General features: G+C 35.5%; 1 protein-coding gene across 1 annotated transcript in view; it reads right to left on the reverse strand.

Moving 5' to 3' along the window:
• Positions 1-19,403, reverse strand: part of LOC117568486 (nuclear hormone receptor FTZ-F1) — a 56,339-nt gene that overhangs the window by 1,241 nt on the left and 35,695 nt on the right. Inside the window, exons 3-9 of the mRNA XM_034249173.2 lie at positions 14,508-15,032; positions 3,679-3,896; positions 3,204-3,610; positions 2,075-2,131; positions 1,807-2,005; positions 753-1,011; positions 576-676 (exon numbers count right to left, since the gene is read on the reverse strand). Coding sequence (XP_034105064.1) covers positions 576-676; positions 753-1,011; positions 1,807-2,005; positions 2,075-2,131; positions 3,204-3,610; positions 3,679-3,896; positions 14,508-15,032 — 1,766 coding nt within the window. The remainder of the gene's footprint in view (positions 1-575; positions 677-752; positions 1,012-1,806; positions 2,006-2,074; positions 2,132-3,203; positions 3,611-3,678; positions 3,897-14,507; positions 15,033-19,403) is intronic.

Consider the following 19,403-nt stretch of genomic DNA (forward strand, 5'->3'; position numbering starts at 1 on the left):
TATGTTTACTTCTGAGAAATCTGCTCTATTGTTTTCCTAAATATAAATCTATCTAGAACAAGCTTTCTTTTAATGTCATTTTGTTTCGGAATTCTGTTTTTAAATATTTCTTATAGTAAACCCATTTCTTAATTTATCAGTAACAGTCACGATTGTCGCTTTACAAACTTTTACTTATGAAATTTCTAATAATTAAAAAAATGTTTAAAAACTTTTAGAATGTTGTCAAACTAGCCATATATGTATTTATCTTCACTGCTCAAAGAATATTTGACTTAAACTGAATTTTCAGTGACGATTCTCGAACAAACTTTTTATTATAAAATATCTAATAATTATAAATTTTTTTAAGTACTTATAGAATACCAAACTACCCATACTAAACAATATTTATTTGACTTTGGAGATATTTAAAAATATGAAATTTCTTTTCTTCAAATTTCTAATACATCAAAAAAATCTTAAGAAAAAAGATTTGAAGTAAAAGAAACTATATTACAAGTACCAACTTAAGATCTGTCTATACCGGGTTCATTTTATTACTCTTTTCTCGCATCATATCCTTCTTTACTCACATTGACTGAGGGATAACACGTAAGCGTGTAATCCAGCAGCGCTGCCTGCACACTCTCGTGCCCCTCCGTAACGGTCTTCTTGTTGACAATGCCGCGTACATCTGCAAAACGGATACAAAAAAGAAAACACCATTTGAGTGCATCATTTTGTGGCAAGCTGTCAGATGCGATACTCACCTGGATTTAACAGTATTAGGAATTTCATGCACACATAATCGCCCATATCGAACTTAAGGTCCTGCAGCTTATTCTGTATCTCGTTGAAATAATCACCCAACTGGGGCACACCCAACAGGCCGAGACTCATCAAATCGAACACCTGACCATTGTTCAGTTGCGTCTCATCGGGCAAACCGTTGTGTATGCGATGATGCAGATGGTCCAGCACAAGCATATCGGACCATGAGTGTTGCAGCAGCTTCATCTGATCGTCCACCTGTAAAGAGTTGGAGAGGGAGGGAGGCAGCGATTAGCAAGTGTTTCACCATTGGGATGTTGCCATTTGCAAAGTATACACTGAGAAAAAATGTTCAACTCTTAGTTGTTTTTCAACTACATGTAAATATTGTTAAATTTGTAGTAAAATATTTTGGCATTTATGCTTTTTAAACTCAAATTGATGTACAATTAATAAGCGCTTTTTCTCATTGTCATTTGTCAGCTTACAAATATGAATTTGATGTGATGAAGATTTGAGCTGTTGTAGTTGTTGTTGTTGTTTCTTTTAATCTCTTTTTATTTGCTGTGTGTGTAACAAGTGTGGTAAAGCCTAGTTTGATTTCAACACTCGCTCACACTTTACGCTCTCTCTCTCTGCTCAGTTTTAAGCTCACTCTCGCTCTTTGGCTCTCAATCGTTTGTTGCGCTCAGTTGCGTCACCGTCGGCAGCGCAGTCGTTGTCATCGTCGTTGCGTTGCGTCGCTGCTTGGTCTGACTGGTTCAGCTTTGCTTGCTAAGTAGGTCAGACGCCAAATGAAATCGAAATTCAATGCAGATTTAAGTAGCCGTCATCGCAGTCGCAGTCGGCAGCGCTGTCGCTGCGTTTAGTTGTTGAACGTAGTTTTTTTTTGTTTTTTCTTTTTTGGATTTAGGTTTTACATAACACGTCGCAGACTTGGCCCCTAGCTTGAAAACTGGTTGTGGTACATTTTATGGTCTTGTGGTGATTGCTGTTTTTTTTTTTTTTGTATTACTGTTGTAGATGTTGTTGATGTAGTTTTTTTTGCCATACCTTCAGATCCTTAAAGAAGACGGTGTTTCTTGCCCAATCAACTTGCGAGAACAGATTCTGATCGAGCACTTTGCACATCAACTCAAAGAGATCCACGGTTACTTGATTGTACGTCTGCTTCTGCAGCAGCGCAAACAGTTGCGTCTGCCATTCCCGATCGTCGATCGATTGCACAAATTCACGTATCATTGGCGATACCCTGCAAAACCGAAATAATCGTTATCGTTAAAGTGTTCGCTCTTTTTTTTATCGATAGATCAAAACTCACCTCAGTGGCTCAATGAGCGCGTCGGCTGTGCTTGATGGATGTGTGCCAGAATCGAAGCTTTATGTTTGAAAAAGTATAAAAAGAAAGAGAGAGAGAATAGTAAAAAGTTGCATTTTGTAACTATTGTTGTAGTTGTCAGTTTGGTTGGTGCATCATTCTCCAATGTAGCAAAGTTCACCGTGGCATATTCAGTTCTTCTAGTTATCGTTATCGTTATCGCATTTGCAATTTCGATTCTAATATTGATAAGCTTAATTATTCTGATTCAATTATTTGTGATTGCTTTAATTATTTAAAGTTTTCTGATTTCAATTTTAAATTATTGTTTTAAATGATTTTTTTTTTTTGTTTACTTTCAGAATTTAATTTTTGCAAAGCTATCCTACCTACTTTAAAAACAAGGCAATGTTTAGAAACTTATAAAATATTTTCGAGATATTATTAAATCATATACATATTAACATATTTCACATCAAATATTAAATAACAAAAATAAATAATCAAAAAACTTCATATATCTACTGAAAATCTGTCATTGATTAACAATAGGAAAAAATATATATGTTTAATATTGTTGGATTCGATTCCTTGATACATTTGTGTATTTTCTTTTCATTTAAATGATTCTAATTTTATTTAAGCAATGTTAAGCGACAAAAAGGAGTAAAAATTTCTGAATAAGAAACATTTTTAATATTCTTAATGAATTCGTGCATTTTATATTCATTTCAAAATTGTTTTAAGATTCTTCATTGATTAACTCTTCGTTTCGTAGACATTACTTTTATTTAAGCTATGTCAATCATTCAAAAGTATATCCCAAATTTCTGCACTATAAACAACTCCAATAAACATAATTTTATAGCTTCATCTTCACTTTATAAGATCCCATCTACTTCAGACTTATCGATCGCTGATATATCATCTATATCAGTCTTTTTTTCAACCGACTATGAACTTATACACTTTGCTGCACATCGAAAGACACTTGTTGGGCAAATAAGAAATGTTTTTTTGGTTTTGGTTGGTTGGGGTAACTGAAATTTGGATTGGTTCACTCGGATTGTTCGTTGAGGTTGTTCGGGTGGTTTTTGGTTTTTGATTTGTTTTTTGGGTTCTTTGTAAATACCACAATTTCGATTCGGCTGTGTTCTGCAGAGATCCATTGCCGGTTTCGTGGCAGCTGCTGTTGCTGTTGCCATTGCCGCCGTTTCCGTTGCGTTGCAGGCCATCGGTGCTGTTGTTGTTGCCACCACCGCCGCCGCCGCCGCTGCCACCGCCAGCGTTGTTGCCACCTCCGCCGCCGAGGCTGCTGTTGCTGCCTGTGCTGCTGCTGCTGTTGTTGTTGCCATTGTTGTTGTTGTTGCTGTTGTTGTTGCCACCGCCCAAGGAGGAGCTGCCATTGCCGCCGCCACTCACATTGCCGGCATTCATGGGCGTGGCTATCACACCGCCGCCCCCGCTCGCATTCACCTGCCCCAAGGCAATGGCAATGGGACTGGGCGATGAGTCCGGCGACTGTGTGAGTGAGGATACCTAAAAAAAAAAAGGAGTAAAAACTATATAGCAGGATTTTCCCCTTTTATCATGCAAGTGGAACTCACCTGAGGTATTTGTATTTCTTGCTTAATATTCATATTTGGATATGCTTGCTGATAGCCCGGCGAGAGCGGCGTCGGCTTGATGTCCGACCCAATTGAACTGCGCAGTGCTTGAAGCGCCAACTGACGCTGTCTCATCACCTGCAGCTTCCGCGCCCGATCCCGCTTGTACATCGGCCCAAACTTGTTTCGACCCCCACGCATGCGATCCGCTCGAACAGCTGCAATATAGGAGATTCAAAAATAATCAAAATTAACACGAGTTTAGTTTTATTAAAGTTATTAAGATTTTAAAGATTTATTCATACAATAACCTATTGAAATTCGGCAAACTGAATATTTACTTATAGAACTCAATCCCCAAAAAAACCATTAGGGATTCACTTCTCAAAATATGTCATAATGGAGCGCTCTTGAGTAATCAGCACTCACAAACAAAGCAGATTAATATTTCTTGGATTACAAAATTCCTTTTAGAAAACCACATTACAAAAAAGAGTAAAAAGAAAAAATAAAAAATATATAAACAAAAAAAATACTACAACAATGAATTGAATGGCTAATCAATAGAAGAAATATAAATAAATATTTTGCCAAGTGCCAATAAAGTTTGATTTCAATACTGCAATGCGCAATTGTCGATTTATGTTATATAGATTTAGGGAACTACGTAACAAATCTAATTACAAGCGCCGTCGATACCTATCTGAAGGTACATAAAATAAAACAAAAAGTTTTCTTTCAAGTATTTTTGGTTTCTTACTGTCTTGGCTTATTTGTTCCAATCATCATATGTTCATAAGCTATTATTAAAGAATTCATTGATTCTATTCTGCACTTATTGTAAACAAATTTTTTTGTCTAAATTCATTTTGTTTCCTTTTTATATAACCCAAAAAGTTGATAAAACGCAATGAGAACTTTCATTTACATAATGTTTTTATACTAGTTCTTTAAATTACTGTACAACAAGTTTCTTTCAAATAATATAAATAATTATTGTTACTATCATGATTTATACTACTGTAATTCTAATCACGGAATTGAATTCAACTTGATTCAATATTTTTCTGCACTGAATTTGCATTCAACTCTGGTAATAGATTAGATAAGCACAGTCAATACAAAAACTATTCAAATCGATTTCAGTTATACGATTTATGGGTCTTTCCCAGGAACCCTTTATTTGACTGGCTTTGTTGAGTGTGACTTACAACAAAAAAATCCCACGGTTTAAATAATAAAGTATATAGAGCACTTTATTTGATGAAGATAAGCTCTATTAAATGGAATATACGCAACTAAAACGTATCGATTTGGATTTAAATTAATATGATATTTTCTGGAATAGTTAGAATTATAATACTGTCTCTAAACTGTCCATTTTAATGATGTTGAAAGCTTATTACTATTTTAATATCAATTTGGATTATTGTTTGCAAATAAATAATGATGAGGTGACTTTAAAATATTTATAGATTGCAATGGTTTGTAATATAAGTATTCACTCATTTGAATATTAATAAATTCAAGCACAGAAAAAGTAAATTTTGTAGAATTTACTACACTAAGGGGATTTTTTTATAAAAACTATTTTTAGCCATCTGCAATTCATTGTTTAGCTAATATGTCAATAGGTTTAGTATTTTTTATATCCAGTAGTATTTTTAGTAGCCTGTCAAAAGGTTTAGTATTTTTTGTACCCAATAGTATTTTTAGTAGCCTCTCAATAGGTTTAGTATTTTTTATTTACAATAGTATTTTTTAGTTGAATTTAAAGACCTTTCTACTTTAATTTATATTTTCACTCATTTGAATATTACAAAATTCAATTACATACTAAAAAAAAGTAAATGTTGTAAATTTTAATAAAGTGTATTTTTTCATAAGTAGTATTTTTTAGCCATCTGCAATTCATTGTTTAGCTAAGCTGTTAATAAGTTTTAATGTGTTTATTTTATTTATAAGAAATGTTCAATTTAAACCCCTATCTACTTTAAAGCTTAAACAGCAGGAAATAAATTCGATGGGTAACAAAAAAATTGGCTGCATATTGAGAGAACACGTGTATGCGGCAGCATAAATGATGCGAGAACAATAGCCTGGGCTCTATTTCTATATCTTTGCGGAATATCTAAGCTGAGACATCGTCATCCTGTTAGCAGCAACCCCAAGCCCCAAACCACGCCCATCCAGCAGCAACAGCAACAACAACAACAATGAGAGCGCAGTGTGGCAAAAACAAAAGCAGAGAAAAAGAATTGCATAAAATACAAAACAAAATTGTTACACACATTCAGACATAGACACCAACAGTAAGCATGTAAGTGTGTCTCTGCGATTGTGTGTGTGTGTGTGTGTGTGTGTGTGTGTGTGTGTGTGTGTGTGTGTGTGTGTGTGTGTGCGCTCTAACAAACTGAAACGCAATAAAAATGCGATTCTTATGGCCAGAGCAGAAAATGTGCGAATGACAGCATGGTGAGTCGGTGGGTGTATTGGGAGGTGGGTTGGATGGCAGAAGAGGTTTGCCTGCATTGCGGGTGCTGTGCTATGAGTTAAACCAAAAGCGCGCCACAGAAACAAGCACACACACACTGAGACGCACACACACACACAAAGCAAGAGAGGCCGACATAAATACATAGACGCCGGCATCAACTGCAGGCAGCAGGCAGAGAGGGAGGCAAGCAGAATTCGCAGCAGCGCCGCGTAGTTGATTAGAAGACGCAATAGACGTGCATTGGGTGCATAAGGCGACGTTGTTCTATGCGCCGCTTGGGCCGGCAGGTGGCGCTGTTGTGCCGAAACAAGCACACCCACACACAAACCAACATACATACATACATACATAGAAAACGCACACGAACGATGCTGGCACATAAAATATGCATTTGAAATGCACACGAAAAATTGCAAAGTCGTTTTTGTTTCTGTACGAAACAAGTAACTGTAATTTAGGTCAAGCGTATTGTTTACAAATAATCAACGCGTCTGTATGTAAATACAACTTACATAGTGTGTCTGTGTGTGTTTGTATGCTAGGCAAATTGACGCGCGCGCTCTCAAACGCCGCGACGTCGCTGCGATGCCAACGTCAACGTCGTCACGTGAAGAGAGAAAGAGCGCAGCGAGAGCTTGCTCTTTCGCTCATTATGCGTTCGCTGCTGGCATGGCAACTCGAAAAGCTTTCTATTACGACATTTCGCTTCGTTCGCTCACCAACTCTTTTACTCTCACACACACAGGCACAAAGAGACACATGGACACGACTCTGCCGCGCGCATTAGACAACTTTGTTGAGTGGAGTAGGTCAAGGACAGTTTGTGAAAACTGGGACAACATGCGCGTTGTTGTTGCCGTCGCTTCAAGTGAGAGCTGCTCTCATTCGCTGTAAATAATAGGAAAGAAAAAAACTCTCACTCTCACTCTCACTCTGACTCTTACTCTCACTCTGACTCTTACTCTCACTCTCTTCGGGTGTATGTTGGTTTGTTTGTTTGCCATCCAAACGTTTTTCCGGCCGCACCAAGCCAATTTATGTTGAGTTTATGCGGGCAGCTCTTGTATCCATGTATCTGTGTGTGTGTTTATGTTGGGCTATTATTTTTATAATATTTATAGGCATTTTATTAGCGCATAAATCGCTGGCTAATGCCGCATGGACCCCAGCTTAAGGTGAGCGTTATTATTTCATCCCATATATTGTATTTACTTACATAATTTTCTCACTGCTCAAGATACTTTTATTTACACTTTCGTTTTTAAACAAATATTCACATGTAAAGTGCTTCAATTTGTATACAAACAAACAAACAAGCAAACAGCTAAAACAAACAGCTAGAGTTTTCCCATTTCCTATTTCCCATTTTCCATTCCATTTACCATTTGTGTTTAACTGCCGGGAAATCAATAAACGCCCAGTGTCAGTTCGTCTACTGTTATTATTTTTAAGCTGCTTCTCACCCCACCCCAAAAAAGGAAGAACTAAATTTAGGTCAATGGTGCGTATGAGTAATTTTATACTTTTATTTCGTTTTCCTTCGCTTCTTAGCCACACCACTGATACAGCCATGTATGGCTAATTAAAAGACCCCAAAATCGTGAGTGGGCAGGGAACAATTCGTAGTAGTAGAAGAAGAAGTAGAAAAAAAGGGCAGCGCTCATTAGACTGATGTAATGCGACAATCAATTGATTACTTGAGAGCTCTAGGGCAATGCCGAATTGTAAGCCAAGCTGTAACTGATACTTGACAATGCTGCACACAGTGCTGAAAAAAAAGAAACCCATTTAACTCTTAGGCACCACTGGTCGTATGATTGATTTTAAGTAGCTACATATTGCGTATACGTCATGTGGCGCAAGTAACAAGCGTATACGTAATTATTTACTTTGGCTTTTTTAAACAGCAAGCGGTGCAGTTCATATTTAAGGTTTAAATATCTTTAAGAGCAGCTTAAACTCTTAATTTGAATAGAAATCCAGAGAGAAATTTTCATGACAAATTGTTGATAAAAATCCAATTATGAACTTATAAAAACTAGATTTTGTAAATTTAGTCAATTTAAGCGATAAAATTCTGTTTAGTATTAATGAGTAAGGATTAAAATAAAGATTTTTATTTAAATTTTTTTTTTAATATTTGGTTAAAACAAACTATAGTTCTGTAAGAAGTCCTGAACTTTGATTTAGGCTTATGTATGCATCCTTTAATGTTGTTACCCATACTGTTCTGCACATATACAGCAAAATATAAATGTATCCCTGACTTTTTCATATAATACTCTATTCAGATTTTGAAGTAAATTAAATTATATATTTTCTAAAAAGCAATAAGAAAATGAAACGAAAAGTTTACTAATTTTGAACATCATAAAATTACAGGGTATCTTTAAGTGCGTGCTGTTGTTGTTGTGCAACCGCTACTGTCATCGTGCCCCGCATCATGGCTGACTCATTTCTCCCTTTGCTCAAGCACATGCACAATTTGTATGGCTAACAAATATTTCAACACATTTCGTGTGCAATTCCCTCCCCTCTCTCCACCTTTTTGCTCCCACACACACTCACACAATGGTTGTCATCTCATTTGTAATACGCTTAACGTAATTTAACATTTTGTTCAAATCTCAATTGTTCCACGTTGCACATTGTTGGAAGTAAAAAAAAGGCACGTAATCCAAATCCAAATCTCAAATACAAAACAGAGTGAGAAAGGGAGAGGCAACAGACACAGACAGAGATAGATATAGACAGTAACAACATATGTGAGTCATTCAGTCGCATTCGATTTCAGCAGCTGATTTCCAAAGCTTGAATTTGACAAAAAGGCAACCAAGCAGCCAAAAGCAAACCATCGAAGTTAAAGTCAAAGTTGCTCGAAGCAGCCAAAAGGCGTTCGCAATTATAAAAGCGTTGCGCTTTGCCAGAGAGCGAAACGAAGGCGCTCAACATAGCTGACGAAAGCGTCAAGAGATTACGACAGAGTTGACATGGCAGCGACGACGACAACGACGTCGACGTTGGCAGCGACAGCGGCAATAAAAACAAAAACGGAAGGACGGAACGAGCGACACAACGCTGGCAAAACGTTCGAAATAATTCACTGAGTATTAAAAATAAAAGCAAACAGCGACAGCAACAGCAACAACCACAAAAGCAGCGCTCTCTACATGTTGCATTGATTCGACATACACACACACACACACACACACACGACTGTATTTATATATCACGTGCACGCACACTCTGACACTGCGGAATCTAGGTCATGAGCGCAAGAGATGGCACTATGGGCCAAGTGCGCCAAAGCGGAAATGAGATGGCAATACGACAAACTACATACACACATACACATATGTATGTACTCTCGTTACAAATAAACTTATCTGCCTGTGTGCGTGTGTTTCAATGAGCACGAGAGAGTCTGAGAGAGCGATGGCTCTCTGCTCTCTATGTGTCTGTCTTTGCGTTGGAGCGCAGCAGAGGCAGCAGCAAAGGCAAAGGCTAAGCCAACAAACCAAATCAAACCAAACCAAAAGCAAAACCAATTTTTGACTGCGTTTCTTTATTTTATTTTTAGCTGTGTTTTGTGGTGTTGTGGGTGGTAGCTTGGAGAAGTGGAGAGGGGGGATGGATGTGTTAGCTATGGGTTTGAGTAGGGGGATCATGCTGAATGCGAAAAAGAACTGCTTGTGGCGGAAGCAGAATAATGTGCATTTGAAATTGATTTTAGCATGCAAATGACGACGGCGCAAGTATTGGATAACAACCAAAAATATGAAATGCGTGTTGTGAAATAAGTAAATACTGATTAGCGACTGCAAAATGTATAATTTTGTGGTATATATACTGCAAATGTTGATATGCTGAAATATCCTAAATATAGATTACCCTACTTTCAAAATATACTGCTAAAAAAATACTGTTCTCAACATTTGCTATTCACTTCCTTTCAACAGTTACCAACTCGTAAGCAGGCAGCAAGCAGCATTCACCCACATGAGTATTACACATGCGATTGTTATCGTTAATCTTTCATTGCGCTCCACTCAGATTTCACCAACTCCACTTACATGCACACATTCACACATTTACTCATGTGTTTCTTATTTGTTGCCTTTCTTGTATTCCCCATGGCACATTAGTCCCGTTCACCCGCATATAATTTTCACACTTTTCCACACTCGATATTAACAGCACTTTGCATAATAATTTACGGCTGTTTGTTGTCAATGCTTCCCCCTCCCTTCCCATCCTCCTCGTATGGCCCATTTAGGCCGCACACTATGAGCAAGTGAGCGTGCAAATGATAAAGCAGAAAAAAAAAAACACAAAATTGCGCGCAGTATATGAACAAACACTGAAGAAGAAGCAAAAGAAGGAGAAAAAAAAATTATTACAAAATTCAAACAATGTTAAGAGCGCACGTACTCACAAACACACACACACATATAACTGACTTATGCTCAGAGTCGGACTCACTCGCTCATACTCTCGCGGCGCCATTTGAAAAGCTTGAGCAAAGTGAACACTCAAAGCAGAGACGCAGCGAGCAGCGCAGCTAGCAACAGCAGCAGCAGCAGCGACGTCTGAGCTCAGTCGGAATTCGGCACAGCATGCGGCCCTTTTGTATGTTGTTTTGAAGCTTGCTTTTGCGGCGACTGCAGCGCTGTCGCTTCGCTGTTACGGTTATTTTTTTTTTTCGCTGTGCTGTTTTCTTATTTTAGAGCGCGGTCTAAGCGGTCGCTTGTGGGTGAGTGGGTGAGTGAGAGGGAGACTGAGAGCAGCGGTGCATGCTGCACTCTGTATATATGAAATGTATGTACATAAGTTAGCACATATGCATATTACACATACGTACTACACACATATAAATGCGTGTATATGCGTATGCATGTGTGAGTAGGCGCGTGCAGCGAAAGCAAAAGTTTTTTTTTTTTTTTTTTCTTATGGGCCTCTGTTTTAGCTTTGTAGCGAGAGGGAAGAGGAAGATTCTTAAAAGAGCCAACGCAAAGAAAAATATGCGAAATAATTTGAAATACAAACAAAAAGTTTTAACAAGTATTTTGTTGAAGACCAAAAGTTGCCTTTATTCCATAATTTTATATAAAAAAGAGCTCTAGTGTATTAAAGTCTTTAATTATTTATTTGTTTTCATTATGTTGAGCAAGTATTTTACTTAATTATATTTAATAATTCATTTGGCAGCCGCCACAAACAATCAGAGTTCATAAGCAAAGCACATTCTCTCAACAATAATATGAAATATCCTCAAAAAGCAAGATGAAGGCAAACACAACAACAACAATGGAATACATTTACTTATTCCATAAACACAAAGCGGGAGAAAGAATGAGAATGTGAACGAGAACGAGAATGAACGTAAAATCAACAATTCTGGCTCATTCCACAAAGAAATGCGAAGATGAAGAAAATATGCAACAAAAAGGAAAACAAAACTTGACTGCAAAATACCCTGTCTAAAAAGAGAAGAAGGAGGCTGTATTCTATAATACTATGTTTTATGCCTTGACATTTTCGAAATGGTTAAGTAAAATAAAATTACTGCGATTCTCTATGTTATCATTCTCTTGTTAACAAGCTACAATAAAAAGGAATCCTCAGAAAACATTTATAATAAAATTAAATTCTTTTATATATTTTGCTATAAAATTTTCAGAATGCTTCCATAAAATAATAATAATAATACAGTTTTTCGATCTATTTTCAAATACTAAAATGATTAATCCTGTTGAAATGATAATTTAAAAATAAAAAAGTAATTCCAATCCTAATATTTACAATACTATATTACAGTTTAAGAAAGAAGAGACTAATCAATAAATTCTTTTCGTTTTTATTTGCCACAAACTTTCCTTTGCTAACCTTCTCACTCTACTTTCTCGCTGCTTGCAGTTGATATATAATTAAAACGCAACTGACGCTTTTTTTCTGATACTAAAGCAGTTAACGCAAACCAGTTATACCCGATTGATGACTAAAGGGTATAACATACACATAACAAAGTCAGCAGTTTACAAATATTTATATTTATTTTTGGAGAAACTTGGGATAGGTCTGGAATACGCATATACGCTAATCCAATTTATAAATAATTGCGACTATGTGTCACGAGAGTCGTGAAATGAGGCGAGAATTGAGCTGTCGAAGCATTTCTTCTGTTTGTTTTTTAATCATTTACGAATATATTTACATAATTTGCGTTTAATTGTTGAGCCCTTTTTGATAAGCAGCCGCTTTGGGGCCCACTCAAAGTTTCTCATATTACGAAAGAAAAACAATTTTCCCCAGAGCGAAACAGAGAGTTTTTCTTCGACTTGATGATGTTGTTGTTGTTGTTTTGGTCGAGTTTGCTGTTTTCAGCTTACAAAACATTCTTGTTGTTTTTGTGCATTTATAAATAATAAAGAATATCGATTTAATTTCTTTGGTCGCGCCGTTCCGCGTTCCGTTCGCTGCCTGTCATTCTGCCTATACATATAGTTAGTATAGCTACTGTATATATACTAGAGATGATGACGACTTTAGCAGCCAACAACAATGCAACACATCAAAGTTGACAGCCAAAGGGAAGGCCAATTGACATGGAGCGAGAAACCAACCGAAGATGGCTCGAGGGAAACGAATAAATGCATTGCATTAATTATTCACTGGTAAAATACTCAAGCAAGAAAAGTGGTTAATAGGAAATAAAAATAACTGTGAAATACTAAAAGAGTTCAATTAACAATATCAAGCCAACAATTATCTTTAGCGGAAATGCAGCTAAATTTCATCACAAAACTCCAAATACAATATTACACATACGCAATGTATGTCAGTTGAATCTCGGCAGTGAAATTCACAACTCGAAAAACGTTCAACTAATTAAATGATTCATCGAAATATTGGCAGGAATTGCCAAAAGAGTCAATGAAATAACGAAAACAATTGTCAAGCTGCATATTAAAAAGCCTTAGTAGCGAGACAGGGTCACAACATATCACTCATACGCAGTGTTTGTCAACAATCTGAGGGTCAATGGGAAATACAGGTACGTGCAGCAAGGTTGATTCAAAATGCGTGCTATAAACTCGAGAAGCTATCGAATAGACGAGAAGACAGCGATAGAGAGAGAATGTGTAGAATAATATGAGAGGAAACGAATGAGAAGTAGACGAAGACTGACTGTTAAGAGTTAACAATATATTTAGGAATTGACGAGATGCAACTAGAAAAGTTAAATGAAAAAAATATGTATTTATTTCCCTAAACTTCATAATGAAAATAGCTAATGAAAATTGTTTATTTGAGGACTGCCAAATTAGTTTCCAGCAAGAATAAGATCTTATATATTTTGAACAGTTTTGTATTCATTTCCTAAGTTTTAATTAAGAGTAATAAGAGTAAATTCTTTAAGCTAACAGTTCGTAAAACAAAAGACAGCTGAGAGAATATGTAGGTTTGTGTAGAATAAAATAAGACTACAACGAATGAGAAGTGAAATCAGTTTAAAGAATAAAGTTATTATTGAGAAAATGTACTCAGGAGAAAGGTAAATCAAATATAGGACTTATAGCTGTTCATAACAAATGTGTTCAAATCATATACTATCCATATTATTATGAAGATTGTAAGAGAAATACATTTTAGGTAAGGACTTCTAAGTTTGTTTACAGAACGAAGAGTCATATTTCCAGATCTTTAACTATTTCGTAATGTTAGCTATATTATTTCCCTTAGAAAATTATAAGTATATAAAATAATTACTATCTTATATGCTATATTATTCCTCACAAAAAGTCAAATCATACAAATGAGTAAAACATCTTTAATCTAGCAGTTTCTGGTTTCATATCTAAGCTAGCAAAGAACTATATTATAAAATATTAATTTGGTAAAAAAAGAAGAAGAATCATATTTCTTGATCTGTTTCGTAGTATTAACTGAATTATTTCCTTGTCTTTATATCTTATAATAACACCCATAAAAATTCATATAGAAGTGTAATATCTTTAATCTAAGAGTTCCAAAGAACTATATTATAAAATATCAACTTTGTAAAGAAAGAAGAATCATATTTCAACATCTTCAACTATTCCGCAGTATTAACCTATAAACATTTTAATAATATAGATGAGTAAAGTCTTTAATATAACATATGCTGGTTTTTAATCAAAGCTAGCAAATAACTTTATTATAAAATATCAACTTTGTAAAGAAAGAAAAATTATATTATTTCCCATAAAAATGAGTATCATCTTTAATATAAGCTAACAAAAAACTGTATTATAAAATATAAATTTATAAAATTGAGTTTTCGTGAACTTACCCTCCAGCTTCATGCCCACTTCGAGGCACTTTTGGAATCGGCAGTATGGACAGCGTTTGCGCTGCGTCTTATCGATGTGGCAGGATCGCTCCGCGACGCAAGTGTAAACCTTTTTGTTCTGCACGGTGCGCTTGAAGAAGCCCTTGCACGACTCGCAGGTGAGGAGGCCGTAATGATAGCCGCTCACCTTGTCGCCGCACACGGGACACAGCTCCTCGAACAGATGCTTGAAATCGATGGCCTCCCCCCCGCCGCCCGAGCTGGCGCTAGTGCCACCATGATGGTTGCCACCGCCGCCAGCCGAGGTGCCAGTGGCGCCACCGCCAGAGCCACCGCCAACATTGCCGCCAGACATGTGACCCGATGTGGCTGAGGTGCCACCAGCTGGTGGCAGCAACATATAACCGTTGCCGCCAGTGCTGCCGCCATTCAGCAGCTGCGACGAGTTGCCACCGGCTGTGGCATTGCCACCGCCATTGCCGTTGCCACTCTGCTGCGAGTGCGAGGAGTTAGTCTCCTGGTAGCCTGTCGGGAATATGTACTGTGAATCGAAATTGTATATATACGAATAGGAGGAGGCATTGAATTGATTCGCTGCATTCGCATTGTTGTTGGCAATATTCTGTTGTTGGTAATGTTGTTGTTGCTGCTGTTGCTGCTGCTGTTGTTGTTGCTGGTGATGCGTGTGATGTTGTTGCTGTTGCTGCTGCTGCTGTTGATGATTGCTCAATTGCAGCGTGTAGGCGCTGTAATCGTTATCAGAGTTGCTCAATGCATTTGTATCGTTATCGTTGTTGTTGTTGCTGCTGCCGCTGTTGTTGTTGCTGGTGTTGTTGTTGTTGGTGTTGCTGTGCGCTGGACTCGCTGGCTGCTGCTGCTCAAGCTGCATGCTAAACGGCGACAAATTCAGCGACGATATAAACTGTACAGTCGCCTGTTGTTGATCCATTTCTAATAACATTTCATGGAATTTTCTATTCAAAACTCTTTCGAAGATTTCTTCTTTTCTTTGTGGACGGTTTTTAAGCAACAATTTGTATTGCTTTTATTTGTTTTATTTTGTAATAAATGTTATACTTTGTATTTGATTTGTTGTCTTTTTTTGTTGTTGTTTGTTTTTTTATTTAAACTGCTGCTGCGCGTTATTGTTGTTGTTGTTAATATACGGTGGTCTAGCTTTTGCACTTAATTGTTGATTGATTTTTGGTAGCAACATTTTCGGTGCAACAATGAAACATTTAACTTAATTGTTTACGCAATTGTTTAGAACAAGTTTTACTCATAGAATTTGTATTTTTAAATGCTTTGCAAGCATTTGACTATTTTATATAGAAAATTTACTCTTAATATAGTTATTGAATTACGTTTTGTCGGAAAAAATTTTAATAAACTTTACAGCACTTTTTGTATATGTTTTTTTTTTTATTGAATTATTGATTTAAACTTGTAACAATAGTTTAATTATTTGTTGAAAATTGTTTTAAGTTTAGAAATTCGTTTAACAGCGAAATCCAAGTTGGAATTAATTTTTTTTGTGTTTCTTGATTTTTTTTTTTGCAGGTACTTTGACGAGGTGAGTGAAAAGATATATACGATTTTATATATTTCGATTTGTAAAGATATATATATATATATATTTATATTTATATTTGTTTTGCGTGTATTTGTTGCCTGGTTAGGAGGTAGGGCTTGAACTTATATTCTATATATATATAGAACGAACTTTTCGCATTGATTGTGTGCGTTGAAACAACAATTGTAATTGTAATTGATTTTGAATTTTTTGTTTTATTGTATTTTATTTAGTATTTTTTTGTTGTGTAGTATTTTCTTGCGTCGCTGATCTATTTGGAATTTTTGTATTTTGTTGTGATTTTCTGTTGTTGTTTAACTATTTTTTGATTTTTATTATTGCACTTTGCATTGCTTACTCTCGCTCTCACTCTCTATCTCTTTCTGTTTGTGTCTCACACTCGCAGCGGGCAAAGGACAAAATGACACCAAAGCAGAGAGAACATAATCCTTGGGCTGTTCCTGCAGTGGGTGCAAATTGGATGCCGTTGAATGCGCTGCAAATAGGTGCAAAAGGGGGAGAGCAAAGAGGAATTTGAAGAGGAGGCGACGAAGGAGGACAAAGAAGCGAATGCAATTTGTTGTTTTTGGTTTTTTGTTTTCGTTGCGTTATTTCAATGCATTTGTTATCTTTTATTTTTTCGCTATTTAGGCCAAAAGCGAGCGCAATTTTGATAGACACTCACACACACACACAAAACACACACGCGGACATACGCAATTTTATTGGTAAGCACACTTTTCTACTTCTTCTTTATCGCGGTTTTGCTGTTGTTGTTGATGTTAATTTGCCATATGTAACTATGTGCACTGTGTAGAATTATAAATTTATTTTAAATTTAATTTTGTTGTTGCTGCTGTTGTTGTTGTTGTTGCTGTAGTTGTATTTATATATGTGTAGATTAATTTGCTATGCGAAAAACACGACCAACATCAACCACGTATCTCGATTGACTAAACCCAAGCAAACGGCGAGGATACCCGCCATACACTAAAAGCGCTGCGCTGCCGCTGCTGGCAGCGCTGTCGACGCTGACCGCGTTTTTACTCTCGCTCTCAGCAGCGAACGTTGCGTTATTACGTATGCGCCACTTGTGTGTGCGTCTGTATGTGTGTGTGTGACTGTGTGTGGTAGTGACTGAGTGGGAGCCAGTTTCACTTTCAATGCGCGCGCTCACTCGTTCACTCTCCCTCTCACTCACACTGTGACTACTTGCTGTTGTCGAGTTTTCGCTCTCTGTGAAGCTTGCTCTCTTTGGCTCTGCTTGGCTTGACTTAGTGCCCCCCTTTTGATGTCGTCGCTGTTGTTGTTGTTGTTGCTTTTTGTTGCTGTTATTACTGCTGCATTGAAATTCAAACAGCGCTGAAAGCGAAAGTGAAACTTTTTTGGCATAGCTTTTGAGCCACTGTACACAGCACACACAGTGGGCACAAACGACGACGACTCATTCTATTCGGATGTAGTTACTAGCACCGCTATTAAACCTACCAATATTATGAAAGCGCTAAGCTTTGCTTTAAAGCTCTTGTTGTTGTTGTTGTTATTTTGTAATCGTTACTCACTTTTTACTTCATTTACCCAAGTGGGAATTTTTCATCAGTTTTTCGGTGTTTGGTTGCTGTTTTTTCTTACTTTTTTTGTTGTACTTCTTGTTGCCAAGTTGGCGGCTGCGCTTGGTACAATTTTTGTTATTGTTTTTTGTTGTTGCTTGCGCGTCTCTTTGGTCTCAATTAGTTGTGGGTTTCTGTTGTTGCTGTTGTTGCATTTGTTCATGACACGGTTTTCATGTGGCGTGTTTTCGTTTCCTATTTCTGTTGCCGTTGCCATTGCTTTTGCTATTGTTGTTGTTGTTGCTTTTGCTTTTTTTTCGCTTCGGCTCTCAATTTAAGCTTATTGTCTATTTTGGCCTTTTTCAGCATCGACTCTTATTTTATGGTCGCTTTTTTTGTGTTTTACTTTTTATGCTTGATTTGCTTTTATACTGTATAACATTTTGGGCATATATTAAACATTAGATTGTGGTAGCATATATTAACTTTATGCGATAATTAGTTGTTGTTACTTTAATTAATCACTCTCTTATTTAAATCAGTTCATTTAACTTTCAGGTTTAGTTTTGTTATGCACTGCATTTATTATAACTATTTCACAATATTATTTAAGTCTTTTTATAAGATAGGCTCTTAAAGTTTATTCAAAAATTTGTGAAATCGTTTTCTGAATTTTAAATTATTTTTTTTATTTTATATAAATTTTTTAAAATATAAATTAATTTTTTAAATTCATTCATAATTTATAAAAAAAAATTTTAATGTTCTGTTAAATTAGTTTTATGTCGGTTCTTTTTTTATATTGTTAAGTTTTTCACTTATTTTATTTCTAATTTTTATTTTTTAGTTTTAATATTATGTTGTAATTTTATTTATATTTTATTATTTTTTGTTATTTATTTATTTTATAATTTTTTATTTGCATATTCTATATTTTAAATTATTTTATTTTAATTTTGAATGTTTTTTATTTTTAATTTTTTATTTTTATTTTAAAATTTAAATTTTTCGTTGAATTTTTTTTATAATTTTGTTTTTTGCTTTTCTTATATTTCTAATTATTTTATTGTAATTTTTTAATTTTAAATTGTATTTTTTTAATTTTATTATTATTATATAATTTTATTATTATTATATAATTTTATTTTGCATATCTTATATTTTTAATTATTTTATTTTGAATATTTTTTTATAACTTTTTTTTTATATTATAAGTTAGCATTATATTTTACACATTTTTATTTTAAAATTATTATTTTTTTTTTAAATTATAAATTAATATTTTATTTTACAAATTTATAGAGTTTTTGGAAACTTAACCCATTTAGCAGTGATATTTCTGTTCTTATTATTCATTTCATATATTGATGTTTATTTTATTATTTAATTTTAATGATCATATTTATATGCCGATTTTAATGAGTATATTTTGCTGAAGTCATTCCTTTACATAAGTCATCCCTTTTTATGCATTTGCTGTCAATAGTCTGTCGCATTTTATTGCATTCATTCACATATGCCGCATTCTGACCCCATTACCAACGCTGCGTATACGTAACTTGCAACAGGCATAAAAACACAATTTTCAGCCTGCAGCCCAAAAAATAACCAAAATGCAAAAAAAAAGAAGGATGCGCCCTGCCCATAAAAACAACAACAGCAACAACGATAATTATATAAGTTCAGCTGCGTTGAAAGGAGCATTAAAAAAAACGAAACTTTCACTCGTTTTACAAAGAAACGAAAAAGAAAAAAAATAAAATAAAAATGTTC

The sequence above is a fragment of the Drosophila albomicans genome, chromosome 3, assembly GCF_009650485.2.
Source record: "Drosophila albomicans strain 15112-1751.03 chromosome 3, ASM965048v2, whole genome shotgun sequence".
Classification (NCBI taxonomy): domain Eukaryota; kingdom Metazoa; phylum Arthropoda; class Insecta; order Diptera; family Drosophilidae; genus Drosophila; species Drosophila albomicans.